This window comes from Chanodichthys erythropterus, chromosome 10, assembly GCF_024489055.1.
Source record: "Chanodichthys erythropterus isolate Z2021 chromosome 10, ASM2448905v1, whole genome shotgun sequence".
In the NCBI taxonomy this organism is placed as follows: domain Eukaryota; kingdom Metazoa; phylum Chordata; class Actinopteri; order Cypriniformes; family Xenocyprididae; genus Chanodichthys; species Chanodichthys erythropterus.
In genome coordinates this window covers 33,458,637-33,472,323 of record NC_090230.1, presented here as the reverse complement: position 1 = coordinate 33,472,323, position 13,687 = coordinate 33,458,637, and the positions used below count along the sequence as shown (strand labels likewise).

Sequence of the window (13,687 nt, the reverse complement as noted above, 5' to 3'; positions counted from 1 at the left end):
AGAATTGCAAAGGAAAAATAAAGTATTGAGCAGAAAAAAATAAGTTTTGCAAACAAAAATAATAAATTGCAAAATAAAATAAAGTAGTGCAAAAATAAAAATATAATCAATTACAAAAATCAATGACAGCTGTAATCCTATTTTATCCTTGCCACATATTTTTCATGCTCAGACCTACTAAATCATTTGCAACGCTCATTTTATTCTGCGTTTCAGTCAAGCGTGCGCTCACGATACCGGTTTTCTTTTGCGCTGCACTTTTCTGTGCGGATCTCTTTATGGCACTGGTTTGACGTGGGGGTGGAGTCAAGAAACGGGGCACGCCCCCGCGAAATGCATTGGAGGGGAACGTAATCGGCGACAGGTGAAATAATTCTTTGACATGGGTAAAAATAATGAATGGTTTGTTTTTGTTGGTTTGTTTAGCATATGTTGTCGCCGATTACGACCCCCTCCAATGCATTTCTAATAGTAATATGACCCGTTGCGCTCTGTCTCACTGCCTGTATCCACTTTTGTGTCCTTAAATATTCGTTTTTTGGGGTCGACAGCTTATAAAAACTTATTTCTGGGTTTTTTAGTTTGTTAGCTGTACACCTTGTCACACAACACCTTTTAGGTATTGTTCTGTTTTTTGTAATGAGTCAGAAAAGACAAGAAGGCAGCCTCACGTCAATGGAGACGGTTGGATTGTTTTTCCCTCGGTGGGCGTGGTTTTCAGATTATAATAAATGCGCTCTGTCTCTATCTGCGTCTCCTGCCGATGACGTGTTTCGCAGGGGCGTGCCCCCGTTTCTTGACTCCACCCCCACGTCAAACCAGTGCCATAAAGAGCGCAAAAGAAAACCGGTATCGTGAGCGCACGCTTGACTGAAACGCAGAATAAAATGAGCGTTGCAAATGATTTAGTAGGTTTGAGCATGAAAAATATGTGGCAAGGATAAAATAGGATTACAGCTGTCATTGATTTTTGTAATTGATTATATTTTTATTTTTGCACTACTTTATTTTATTTTGCAATTTATTATTTTTATTTGCAAAACTTTTTTTTTCCGCTCAATACTTTATTTTTCCTTTGCAATTCTTTATTTTTGTTTGCAAAACATTTTTTTATTGCTCAATTCTTTTTTGTGTTTTGCAAAACTTTATTTTTGTGCTAAACTTTAAGGCATTAATTTGACTCCATAGAAAAATCGTTTGCCAGTGAAATATACATCTAGTTTGTATGGAAGCTTGTTTCCCCCACTAAATAGAAAAATAAAAAGGGGGAAATTTTTATCTCGCAATTCTGAGAAAAAAGTCAGTCTTTTTTTCTCTTCACAATTGGACATTAAAACACTCAATTGTGAGATTATACCTCACAATTTGAACTTTATATCTCACAATTCAGACTTTATATCTCACAATTCTGACTTTATATCACGCAATTCTGACTTTATATCTCGCAATTCTGACTTTATATCTCACAATTCTGACTTTATATCTCACAATTCTGACTTTATATCTCGCAATTCTGACTTTATATCTCGCAAATCTGACTTTATATCACGCAATTCTGACTATATCTCGCAAATCTGACTTTATATCACGCAATTCTGACTTTATATCACGCAATTCTGACTTTATATCTCGCAATTCTGACTTTATATCTCGCAATTCTGACTTTATATCTCACAATTCGGACTTTATATCTCGCTATTCGGACTTTATATCTCGCAATTCTGACTTTATATCTGACTTTATATCACGCAATTCTGACTTTATATCACGCAATTCTGACTATATCTCGCAATTCTGACTTTATATCTCGCAATTGTGAGTTTATATCTCGCAATTGTGAGTTTATATCTCGCAATTCTGACTTTATATCACGCAATTCTGACTTTATATCAGGCAATTCTGACTTTATATCAGGCAATTCTGACTTTATATCACGCAATTCTGACTTTATATCTCGCAATTCTGACTTTATATCTCGCATTTCTGAATTTATATCTCGCAATTCTGACTTTATATCTCGCAATTCTGACTTTATATCTCACAATTCTGACTTTATATCTTGCAATTCTGACTTTATATCACGCAATTCTGACTTTATATCTCGCAAATCTGACTTTATATCACGCAAATCTGACTTTATATCACGCAATTCTGACTTTATATCTCGCAATTCTGACTTTATAACTCACAATTCGCACTTTATATCTCGCAATTCTGACTTTATATCTCACAATTCTGACTTTATATCACGCAATTCTGACTTTATATCTCGCAAATCTGACTTTATATCACGCAATTCTGACTTTATATCTCGCAATTCTGACTTTATATCTCGCAATTCTGACTTTATATCACGCAATTCTGACTTTATATCTCGCAAATCTGACTTTATATCACGCAAATCTGACTTTATATCACGCAATTCTGACTTTATATCTCGCAATTCTGACTTTATAACTCACAATTCGCACTTTATATCTCGCAATTCTGACTTTATATCTCACAATTCTGACTTTATATCACGCAATTCTGACTTTATATCTCGCAAATCTGACTTTATATCACGCAATTCTGACTTTATATCTCGCAATTCTGACTTTATATCTCGCAATTCTGACTTTATATCTGACTTTATATCACGCAATTCTGACTTTATATCACGCAATTCTGACTATATCTCGCAATTCTGACTTTATATCACGCAATTGTGACTTTATATCTCGCAATTGTGAGTTTATATCTCGCAATTGTGAGTTTATATCTCGCAATTGTGAGTTTATATCTCGCAATTCTGACTTTATATCACTCAATTCTGACTTTATATCAGGCAATTCTGACTTTATATCACGCAATTCTGACTTTATATCACGCAATTCTGACTTTATAACTCACAATTCGCACTTTATATCTCGCAATTCTGACTTTATATCTCGCATTTCTGAATTTATATCTCGCAATTCTGACTTTATATCACGCAATTCTGACTTTATAACACGCAATTCTGACTTTATAACACATAACACGCAATTCTGACCTTATATCATGCTATTCTGACTTTGTCATGCAATTCTGACTAAACTCACACTTTTGAAATGAAAACTTACGATTCTGACTACCACACAATTCTTTGTCATGCAAGTCCAACTTTATAACTCGCAATTGTGAGTTTATATCTCGCAATTCTGAGAAAAAACATCAGAGTTGTGAGATAAAAAGTCACAATTACCTTTTTTATTTTTTATTTCATGGTGGAAACAAGCTTCCATAAGTTTGTTTGCTGAAGAGTCTTAATGTAAAAATAACCTTTGGGATAAATTGCATTATTTACAGCATTTGGTTTTCTTACTGAGTAACATCACATGAAGTGTTCTTAATCACAAAGTGATATCACATTTGTCTGTGTTTGATTTCTTTACAAAAGTCTCTTTTGAGGCTGATTATCATGCAAACATGCCACATTACGCATCGGAATACAAAATTACATTTTGAACATTTAAAGTGTTGTGAATGTCCTTTCATCTTTATATTGTCATTTATCTCATTCATTGCCCATGAACATGACTTTCTGTTTGTGATGTAATGTGTGTCTGTCTGGTATTTGTGTGCAGGTGTGTCTGATTGGTGACTGTGTTGGTGGGATTCTGGGATTTGATGCTCTTTGCAGCAGCAACATCACAGTGTCAGAGAGTCAAAACAGCAGCAGACGCGGCAGCATTGTCAGTGTGCAGGTAAACACACATTTGCGCACACACAAGGCCTGGTCATCCAGACAGTGATTAATTACCCTTAACGGTAGGGTAGGCAATGTTTTTCATAAACACTTTTGGTAACAGTCTTTGAAACTCTCTTCACATCCTGACAGCAATCAATAATCGTAGTGGTCTAAATATTAAAAACATGTACATATCTGTGCAAGTCTCAGGACCAAAAAATTTGTCCAATCATTGCATTCGGTCCAAATTTAAAGAAACAACAACATTCAGACAGGGTCAAAATAAGTTTCTGCAGCAATGTAAATTATAAGAAAAATTTGTTTTTGAACATTAAATGATGTAAACGTATTCTAGTAGACCCCATAAACAAAATGATGAACCTTTAAATGAGCACAATAGGACCCTTTTGATAAATAACTTAAGGGATAAGACAAATTGAATCATTTTGAATTAGTTAAAAGTATGTAATTTACTGTAATGCATCAAATTCTTTGTTTCAAAAGAGCATAAATATCCTGTTTTCCATCATATGACCCCTGTAATACTAATTACTGATTCACTTCCTCCGCAGGACAATGACCTGTTGTCACCAGGGATCATTATAAACAGCACTCACTGCTCGGGTTCTGGCTCGGGTTTGTCTCTGGAGGGCAGTCGGCACCTCAGCCGTAGTAATATAGACATTCCACGTTGCAGCGGTCCGGACGACCCCAAAAAACAGCTGCCCCGGAAGCGCAGCGACTCCTCGACCTACGAGCTGGACACCATTAAACAGCACCAGGCCTTCCTGACCAGGTGAACCACAGTCGTTCTTTTGTTCCTCACCCAGTTTATCATTCAAGTGAGCGTGTCTGTTTTATTTATCATAATTATGTGCACGATGGACTCTTTTTACAGACAGTGATGACATGTTTCCACAGTAAATCTAGCAAAGGTTTATATATTTTCATTTTTATCAAATTTTATGTGCATTTATAACACTATACTTTCTTATATTACCTTGGCATTCATTTACAGAAAACTAGTTAACGCTGCTGCGTGAGTGTTTCTAATACAATGGCTGAGTGAGTGAAGGCAATCAAGCTCCCTATAATTTTTTTCCTCTTTTGAAAAGTCATAGAAATGCTGTTGTGGTGTTTACCCAACTATTAACGACTTAAAAGGATCCATATACTGATATTAATATTGGCCAATATTTGCATTTCATTAACTTGTTAGGTAAGTCTGGTTATGTTTGATTAGAAGCAGACAATAAATTCTGGATTTTAAAACATATAAAGTACATTCAAATATTACAGATATTTTATAACAGTGTTCCCATGATCATGGAAGACATGGAAATAATAATATATTTTTAATTGCTTTTCAGTTCTGGAAAAGACATGAACAAATATGTAGTAAATAATGAAAATATTTCATTGAGTAGATTTTAGGGATGCACTGAATTTCCGATAAACAATAATTCTTTATATTTGAAAGCTGATAAATATATTGCCTGATTTTTTTATATAATTTTTGAGAGCCTGATTACAAAAACAAAAGTCTCACCATTAAAAGCCATGTCCAAAGCACACAATTATAATGTTCTCATTATAATTTTATGTAATCTATATGACAGACTTCCACTGCACGTATTGCACTTAACTGTATTTTCCTTTTTGAAGTGACTCCAATAATATTTCAAGCAATTCATAACTGTTATGGCAAACAGTGCGCATCTGAAGTGTATCAGCTAAAGGAAATAATCCATTATTTATCGGCATTAATATATCGGCTAAATTTCCTTATCGGACCGATAACGATAACATTAAAAATGAACATACAGTACGGTCCAAAAGTTTGGAACCACTAAGATTTTTAATGTTTTTAAAAGAAGTTTCGTCTGCTCACCAAGGCGACATTTATTTAATTAAAAATACAGTAAAAACAGTAATATTGTGAAATATTATTACAATTTAAAATAACTGTGTACTATTTAAATATATTTGACAAAGTAATTTATTCCTGTGATGCAAAGCTGAATTTTCAGTATCATTACTCCAGTCTTCAGTGTCACATGATCCTTCAGAAATCATTCTAATATGCTGATCTGCTGCTCAATAAACATTTATGATTATTTTCAATGTTGAAAACAGTTGTGTACTTTTTTTTCAGGATTCCTTGATGAATAGAAAGTTCAAAAGAACAGCATTTATCTGAAATACAAAGCTTCTGTAGCATTATACACTACCGTTCAAAAGTTTGGGGTCAGTAAGAATTTTTTATTTTTTTGAAAAGAAATTAAAGAAATGAATACTTTTATTCAGCAAGGATGCATTAAATCAATCAAAAGTGGCAGTAAAGACATTTATAATGTTACAAAAGATTAGATTTCAGATAAACACTGTTCTTTTGAACTTTCTATTCATCAAATAATCCTGAAAAAAAATATTGTACACAAATATTTTGTACAATTGTACACATTAAATGTTTCTTGAGCAGCAGATCAGCATATTAGAATGATTTCTGAAGGATCATGTGACACTGAAGACTGGAGTAATGATGCTGAAAATTCAGCTTTGCCATCACAGGAATAAATTACTTTGTCAAATATATTTAAATAGTACACAGTTATTTTAAATTGTAATAATATTTCACAATATTACTGTTTTTACTGTATTTTTAATTAAATAAATGTAGCCTTGGTGAGCAGACGAAACTTCTTTTTAAAACATTAAAAATCTTAGTGGTTCCAAACTTTTGGACTGTACTGTATATCGACCGATACCGATATGGTGACCGATATATCGGTCATCCCTAAAAGATTTTCATCAAATCAGTCTTTTCCGTCAAATATTTTAAATGAATCAAAGTGGTTCAAAAAATTAAATGATTCTTTAGCAAATTGGACTGAATCAAAATTATTCTATTTTCAAAATTATAGAAAAAAAATCCTTCTCCAGTAAACATTTTGTTTATGGAATGAAAATTTTTAGTCCACAAAAGTGTGAGCTCTACAATAGTTTATTTTAAAAATGTATATTAGTTATATTTGCTGAGTTTTCCTGACATGTCAGTTCATCCCTACTTGTGACTGTTGTAAAAATGTGTATAATAATGTAAATTGTGTGTATATATATAGTCTGCACTCCAGCGTTTTGAGGAACGATCCGGGTTCACGTCGGTCCAGCAGCAGTACCATGCTAGAAGGAGGTGGCGCTCTGGGAAAGTTTGACTTCGAAGTGTCCGACTTCTTCCTCTTCGGCTCTCCACTAGGCCTGGTCCTCGCTCTGAGGAAAACTGTGGTCCCTTCTTTGGACGGTATGTTAACGTTGAATACTCAGTACAGTTTCTAGTGGAAGAAGAGTGATGAAAAAGAAGGAATTGGGGATTGGATGCCAAAGCAATCATTTAAACTGTATCACCTGGATTGTGTAATCTCTATTGTTCATGCTGTTTTTGTTCTGAAGTCCAAATCTTTTAAAGGCTTCAAACATATTAATCCTAAAAGCAACTTAAATTTGCCAGCAGATTACTAGAGGTTGTTTTAGAGGGCTGGTGTCACAGAGGAAAGTGAACAGTATGCTGTCAGGAGATTCCCAATCCCACATCTGTCATGTAAAGCTCGTCAAACAAAACAAAAACAAGGATGAATGTGTTGAATGAAATACACTGAAGGCATAACCTCCTGCAACACCAACAGCAACATTATTTTTAGCTAGTTTATGGTGAAAGAAAATACTGAAGTATGCTACCGTTCCGAAGTTTTGGGTTAGTGAGATTTTTTTTTTATAATACTTTCATTCAGCAATGCATTAAACTGATCAAAAGTGACCGTAAAGACATTAATAATGTTACAACGGATTTCTATTTCAGATAAATGCTGTTCTTTTGATTCATCTAAGAATCCTGAAAAAAAAAATTCCACAAAAATATTAATCAGTACAACTCTTTTGAACATTGATAATAATCAGAAATGTTTCTTGAGCAGCAAATAATCATATTAGAATGATTTCTGAAGGATCATGTGACACTGAAGACTGGAGTAATGATGCTGAAAATTCAGCTTTGATCACAGGAATAAATTACATTTAAAAATATATTCACATAGAAAATACTTCATATTACAATATGACTTGGTGAGCATAAGAGACACTGATGCCAAACTGTTGAACAGTAGTGTATAACTGCATGATTGTACTTCTAACCAGCTGAGAATATATATTTTTTTTAATTAATCTTATATTTTTATTTTAATAAATGTATATTCTAACACCAGAATTTTAGATCAATTTCATAAATATTTTTCTTTTGTTCTTCCTTCCTGCAGTGGCTCATCTTCGTCCGGCGTGCCAGCAGGTTTACAACCTGTTCCACCCCGCAGATCCGTCCGCTTCACGTCTGGAGCCCCTGCTGGAGAAGCGTTTCCACCTGATGCCACCGTTTAGTGTACCCCGCTACCAGCGCTTCCCGCTGGGTGACGGCCAGTCGGCCCTGCTGGGTAAGAGTGGAGAGATTTCTCAGTCAACACATACACCTGCTAAGACCCGGATTACACCTGGTACTTATATCTATCACAAGTGGTCAGGCAAGACAGATTGCTGTTTTTCAACTTGTATTAACATGCATCTCAAATGTGTGTCCTCTGACCACACATGATTTGATTTAAAGAGGATGGTGTCTTGATATTGTGACTACACACCAGTGTTATTTCAGTATCATTGAAATACAATCATAGTTGTCATTCATTTTTATATTTTCTGTGTTTTTGTCATGTTTATTAGTTTTGTTTTGTCTTTTAATTTATTTTGGTAACACTTTACTTTAAGGTTAATTTGTTAATGTTAGTTCATGTATTAACTAACATTACCTAACAATGAGCTATACATTTGTTACACTATTTAATCTTTGTTAAAGGGTTAGTTCACCCAAAAATGAAAATTCTGTCATTAATTATTCACCCTCATGTCATTCTACACCTGTAAGACTTTTGTTCATCTTCGGAACACAAATTAAGATAATTGTGATGAAATCCGATGGCTTAATAAGATTAATAAATGCTGTAGAAGAGCAGTTCATTCTTAGTGTGTGTTAACTAATGAAACCTTATTGTAAACTCATTTTTTTTTTCCAGTTTTAATTTTAGTACATCAAGTTAAACTAAATGAAAATGAGAAATGTAGCCTTGAAATGCACTAGCTGAAATAATTTTTTTAAAAATGTTTAATTGTATTTCACTTAATTTTTATTTTATTTCAAGTAACAAAGGTTTTAGTTTTGTAATTATACAGTGCATGTATAATTATTATGCAAGTTAATGTTTTGATCGTATTTTTTTCCAAGCACATTTTACCAATTCCAAGCCACATCAATCTTAATAACTTCTATTAATTTTGTATTTAATCATTTATAAGTGATATATAGTTGTTAATAAAGGCTGGAAGTAAGAAAACGCCTTATATTCAGGTGTGCATAATTATTAAGCAGGCTTCCTTTTACATGTAAAATGGACAAAAAAAAGAGCTTTAACTCAGACTGAAAAGTCAAAAGTTATTAAATGCCCACAAGAAGAATGCAATACCAATGCAACACTAGAAATTGCGAAATTAAAGCATGACGATTGGACAGCAAAATGCTCATTGGTTCAGCAGGGTCAGACAAAAACAGTCCAAGAAGAAAAGAAAAAAATTACTGCACAAAAATTAGGAATTAAGTTTATGAATTAGTTATGAAACCATCATGAATCCTTTATTCTCCAGTGCCACCATTGTAAGAACATAAAATATGATCAAAATATCAACTTGCATAATAATTGCATAATAAACAACAATGCTGAATACATCACTCACATGTAATGTCTCACTGCATGCTGATAACAATGCAAAATGTGCCTTAAAAAGCCGCACGTAACTGGCTAGTTTACATGTTTTATTGCAATGGATGTTTGACAGGTGAGTAGTGTTTTGGACATATTACAGTAGCGTTTACACTATAAATGCAATGTGGTCACATGCATTTCAAGCTATATCACATTTTGGACTCCCGTTTACATTTGAGAAATCATGATTGTAAACGGGGCCTACGTGTGATTGCATGTGTATTAAAGCAGATATTTTTATGGTTTAGTTTAAAGAAGCACTTGTAAAAGAGCATCGTCCATCACTGCAGTTCTGGCGTGAGTTTTGCTTCACGACTGGTGTTCCCGTGCCTCTGTTTGTGTCATTTCTGTCTGTTATTTGTCTTTATTTTCTGTTTCTTTGTCTCTCTCCCCTTCACGTCGCTCTCATGTCTCCACGTCCCTCATGCCGCTGGGTTTGACATGTGGCAGTGGAAACCATCCAGAGTAACCCTCACCTCCTGTTGGAGAGTGTGAGCTTTGCCGCCCAGCGCTGTCAGGATGGCATCAGCGAGACTTCCATTCCCGTCCCTGTGCTCAACTGGCAAGCCATGCCGGCCCCCGCCGAGTGTGTGTAGCCATTCCTGGTTTCTTGCATCCCTTTAGCATAAACACCCTGTTATGTGTGTCACCCCTGTGAGGCGTGTGCCCTCATTTCACATAATCTGTGTTTGTGCGTCTGCTTTGACATTGATTCTGTCATTTGGGTTTGTTGTTTTTGAGTTTTACTGGGATTTCCTGCCACTGGATGCTGCAATGTAGAAATGATGGTATTGAATTTAGAGGTGAAGTGTGTATTTTTTCAATGCTTAAATGCTTTTTCCTATTTTTATTTAGTGTAGACACAATTATAAGGCATTCACATGTATACTTAAAAAGAGTGTTACATTTCACCACAAAATCAAAAGAAAAATCATACTCCACTTGATAATTAAAGTCCCCCTGTGGTCAATAATTTTATCCCTTAAAACTCATCTTTAATCACCAAAATTAACAATTTAAACATTTTTTTCCTGTGAAAAAAAATTCTTCATGCCTTAAAATAGTTTGAATGTAACTGCTTCATTTAGTATACGCGGATCATTAATATGCAAATTAGCCCCGCCTCCACTCGCTCACGCCAGCTCAGAGATCCACTCGGTCAACTTACTGAGGTAAACGCTGCACAATGGTATCGTTCTTTACAACATTGGACACATAACGGTGATTAATATGATTAGCCGTTTGCTTGACTATGTTATCAAACAGCTACTGTGTTGCTAATGTTATACAATGTTCTCATTCACCATTTCGGAGTCAGACAGCTACCTTCTAACAATCAGTATCCTTAAAAACACTTTAACAACTCAGAACGTCAGTGGAGAAAGGAATATAGTTCATCATAACATCGTAATATACATCACTATACTGCTAAATCTACATGATACATTTCATATAAACAGAAAAATATACCAGGATAACCTGGCTTCTCTCAAGACTCCTCTGCTAGTTCACTGTTAATGATATGCTAAAACCTGCCAACACATTGAAGTGATTGGTTACAAGGTAGTTTGTGACGTCAGCAATTTCAATTGGTGTTGACTTATGAATTTGCACATAGTTTGTCTTAAAGAATATTAAAAACACCACATAGACATATAAACAACATTAAACACTTGATTTTCACCACAGGGAGACTTTAAGCATATTTCACCCCCAATACTTAGTACTGTAAAGCATCCAGATGTTTACATATATATATGTTTATATATGGTTTTATATATATGTAATTGTTATGAAAATAGTCCTAAAATAGATATTTCTTTCTTTTGATTCTGGTGTGAAATATAACCTAGACATGTTCTTGAAAGATGTCATGAGTTTTGCCCATGAGCGGTCCAACCTTTGGGGAAACTTGTTTGGAAACTAGCGCTATTTTGTAATTTCATTCAATGCGACTTGTATAGCAGAAATTACACACTCCACCTTTAAAATGACAATACAGCAAGAATAATAAGAAAGTGTGAATTCAAGCTTGACTAATGACAAATCCTGATTCTGAAGATGGGCTTGCATGTGTATTTGGTAGATAATGCCCCATGAGGACTTCAAGTAAAAACATTAAATCTAAATAGTCTAAATTCCTCCAGAATGGAAGGAACTGATTCAAATGGACTCTGGGGCAGTATTTACTTCTTTTATATCTCTTTGGATTTGTGTTTGCATCTTCTTTTCACTTCCTTTAATCATTTTGAATTAAATGGCCCTTTTACAAATGTATAATGTTTCAAGCTCCGATCCAAAATCTAGTGAGATCGCAACACTGCCTGTGATGCTTTCTAGGTAAAATGCTGCCTAGATAGGCAGCTCACTAGGTTTTGGAACTGAGGTTTAATCAGTACTGAAAATTGTCAAATTTCTGGGCCCTAATTTCCCTGTCAGTTCCTGGTCCCTGCGAGTAATTACTGGTTTTGTTCCTCACAGCGGATGTAATGCAGTCTCACAGCATTATGTTTGGGGATCACTCCAATCCTTCGTCTCCGGCATCCATTCCAGCCTTCCGTGGGACCCGCAGGGCCAGTGAGACCAGCATCGCCAGCCAGGTGTCGGGGTTAGCGGACAGTTACACCGCCTCCAACATCGCCAACAGTAAGTTAACACATTGTTGGGTTAAATATAATAACAAGAAAAATAATCTACATATCAGGCTGCATTTATTTGATCAAAATTACAGTAAAAACACTAAGGGCTCTATAATACACCCGGCGCAATGCGACGCAAGGCGCAGCGCAAGTGTGTTTGCTAGTTTGCGCCCGGCGCCTTTCGCGTTTTCCCGTTCAGCGCCACGTCCTTAAATTAGTAAATGCATTTGTGTGTTCCGGCGCATTGCTATTTTAAGGAGCTGAAAATAGACTGCACCATAGACCAACTCAAACCTGGTCTAAAGTCTAAAGTCAATGCTGCAATATTTTTTTGTTAGAGCGCGTTAGTAGAAACTGCGCCTCTGGGCGCGTCCACAGTGCGCGCTGACTTTGCTTATTACACACAGGGATACGCATCACACAAACATGCCAAATATTAAAAACAAAAGGATTACAGTGTGAAAGAATATTATTGTGTAGGCTACATAAATATAAAAATGTAATGATGAATAGTCATTGTGTGTATTAGAATTAGGATACCTATTTTCAATTCAGCCTATTACTACTTATAATGATGAACGAAACAAATTATAATTATTTTAAAAATGTAATTTATTCCTGTGATCAAAAGCTGAATTTTCAGCATCATTACTCCAGTCTTCTGTGTCACATGATCTTTCAGAAATCTAATATGCTGGTTTGCTGCTCAAGATTATTATTAATATTATTTATGTTGGAAATCAGTTGTGCTGCTTAATATTTTGGCTGAAACCATGATACATTTTTTCAGTATTCTTTGATGAATAGAAAGTTCAAAAGAACAGCATTTATTTGAAATAGAAATCTTTCCTAACGTAAGTCTTTACTGTAACATTTGATCAATTTAATGTGTCCTTGCTGAATAAAAGTTTTAATTTCTTTAAAAAATAAAAATAAAAAATTCTTACTTCCCCAAACTTTTGAACAGTAGTGTGCTGCAAAAACATTTCAAAGGATTAGTTCACTCCAGAATTAACATTTCCTGATAATTTACTCACCCCCATGTCATCCAAGATGATTTTGAGGAAAACATTCCAGGATTTTTCTCCATATAGTAGACTTCAACGGGTTGAAGGTCCAAATGACCTTCAATTGTTTCAATTCAGCTTCAAAGAGCTCTACATGATCCTAGACGAGGAATAAGAGTCTTATCTAGAGAAACCATCGGTCATTTTATAAATAAAAATAAAAATAATATACTTTTTAACCACAAATGCTCGTCTTGCACTGCTCTGCGATGCGCCACGCGTTACGTAATCACGTTGGAGAGGTCACGCGTGACATAGGCAAGTAAGGAACAAGTGATTACAAAGCGAAAGTGCAAAGAATAAGTCAAATGGCCAATAAGTCAAACAAAAAAAGGTAAAACAACGATGTTGGACGATTTTGAAGTTGGAGGAGAAAATGAGCGTGATTCCAACATGATTACATAAAGCATG

At 34.9% G+C, this 13,687-nt stretch overlaps 1 protein-coding gene across 13 annotated transcripts in view; it reads left to right on the top strand.

The window, feature by feature from the left end:
• Window positions 1-13,687, top strand: part of LOC137028521 (membrane-associated phosphatidylinositol transfer protein 2) — an 84,453-nt gene that overhangs the window by 58,084 nt on the left and 12,682 nt on the right. For 11 of the 13 annotated variants that reach the window (XM_067397398.1, XM_067397401.1, XM_067397392.1 and 8 more), the window contains 6 exons: window positions 3,609-3,728; window positions 4,285-4,508; window positions 6,835-7,013; window positions 8,023-8,193; window positions 10,021-10,158; window positions 12,052-12,216. In XM_067397398.1, coding sequence (XP_067253499.1) covers window positions 3,609-3,728; window positions 4,285-4,508; window positions 6,835-7,013; window positions 8,023-8,193; window positions 10,021-10,158; window positions 12,052-12,216 — 997 coding nt within the window. The remainder of the gene's footprint in view (window positions 1-3,608; window positions 3,729-4,284; window positions 4,509-6,834; window positions 7,014-8,022; window positions 8,194-10,020; window positions 10,159-12,051; window positions 12,217-13,687) is intronic. The other 2 variants (XM_067397400.1, XM_067397397.1) reach the window with 1 other exon arrangement.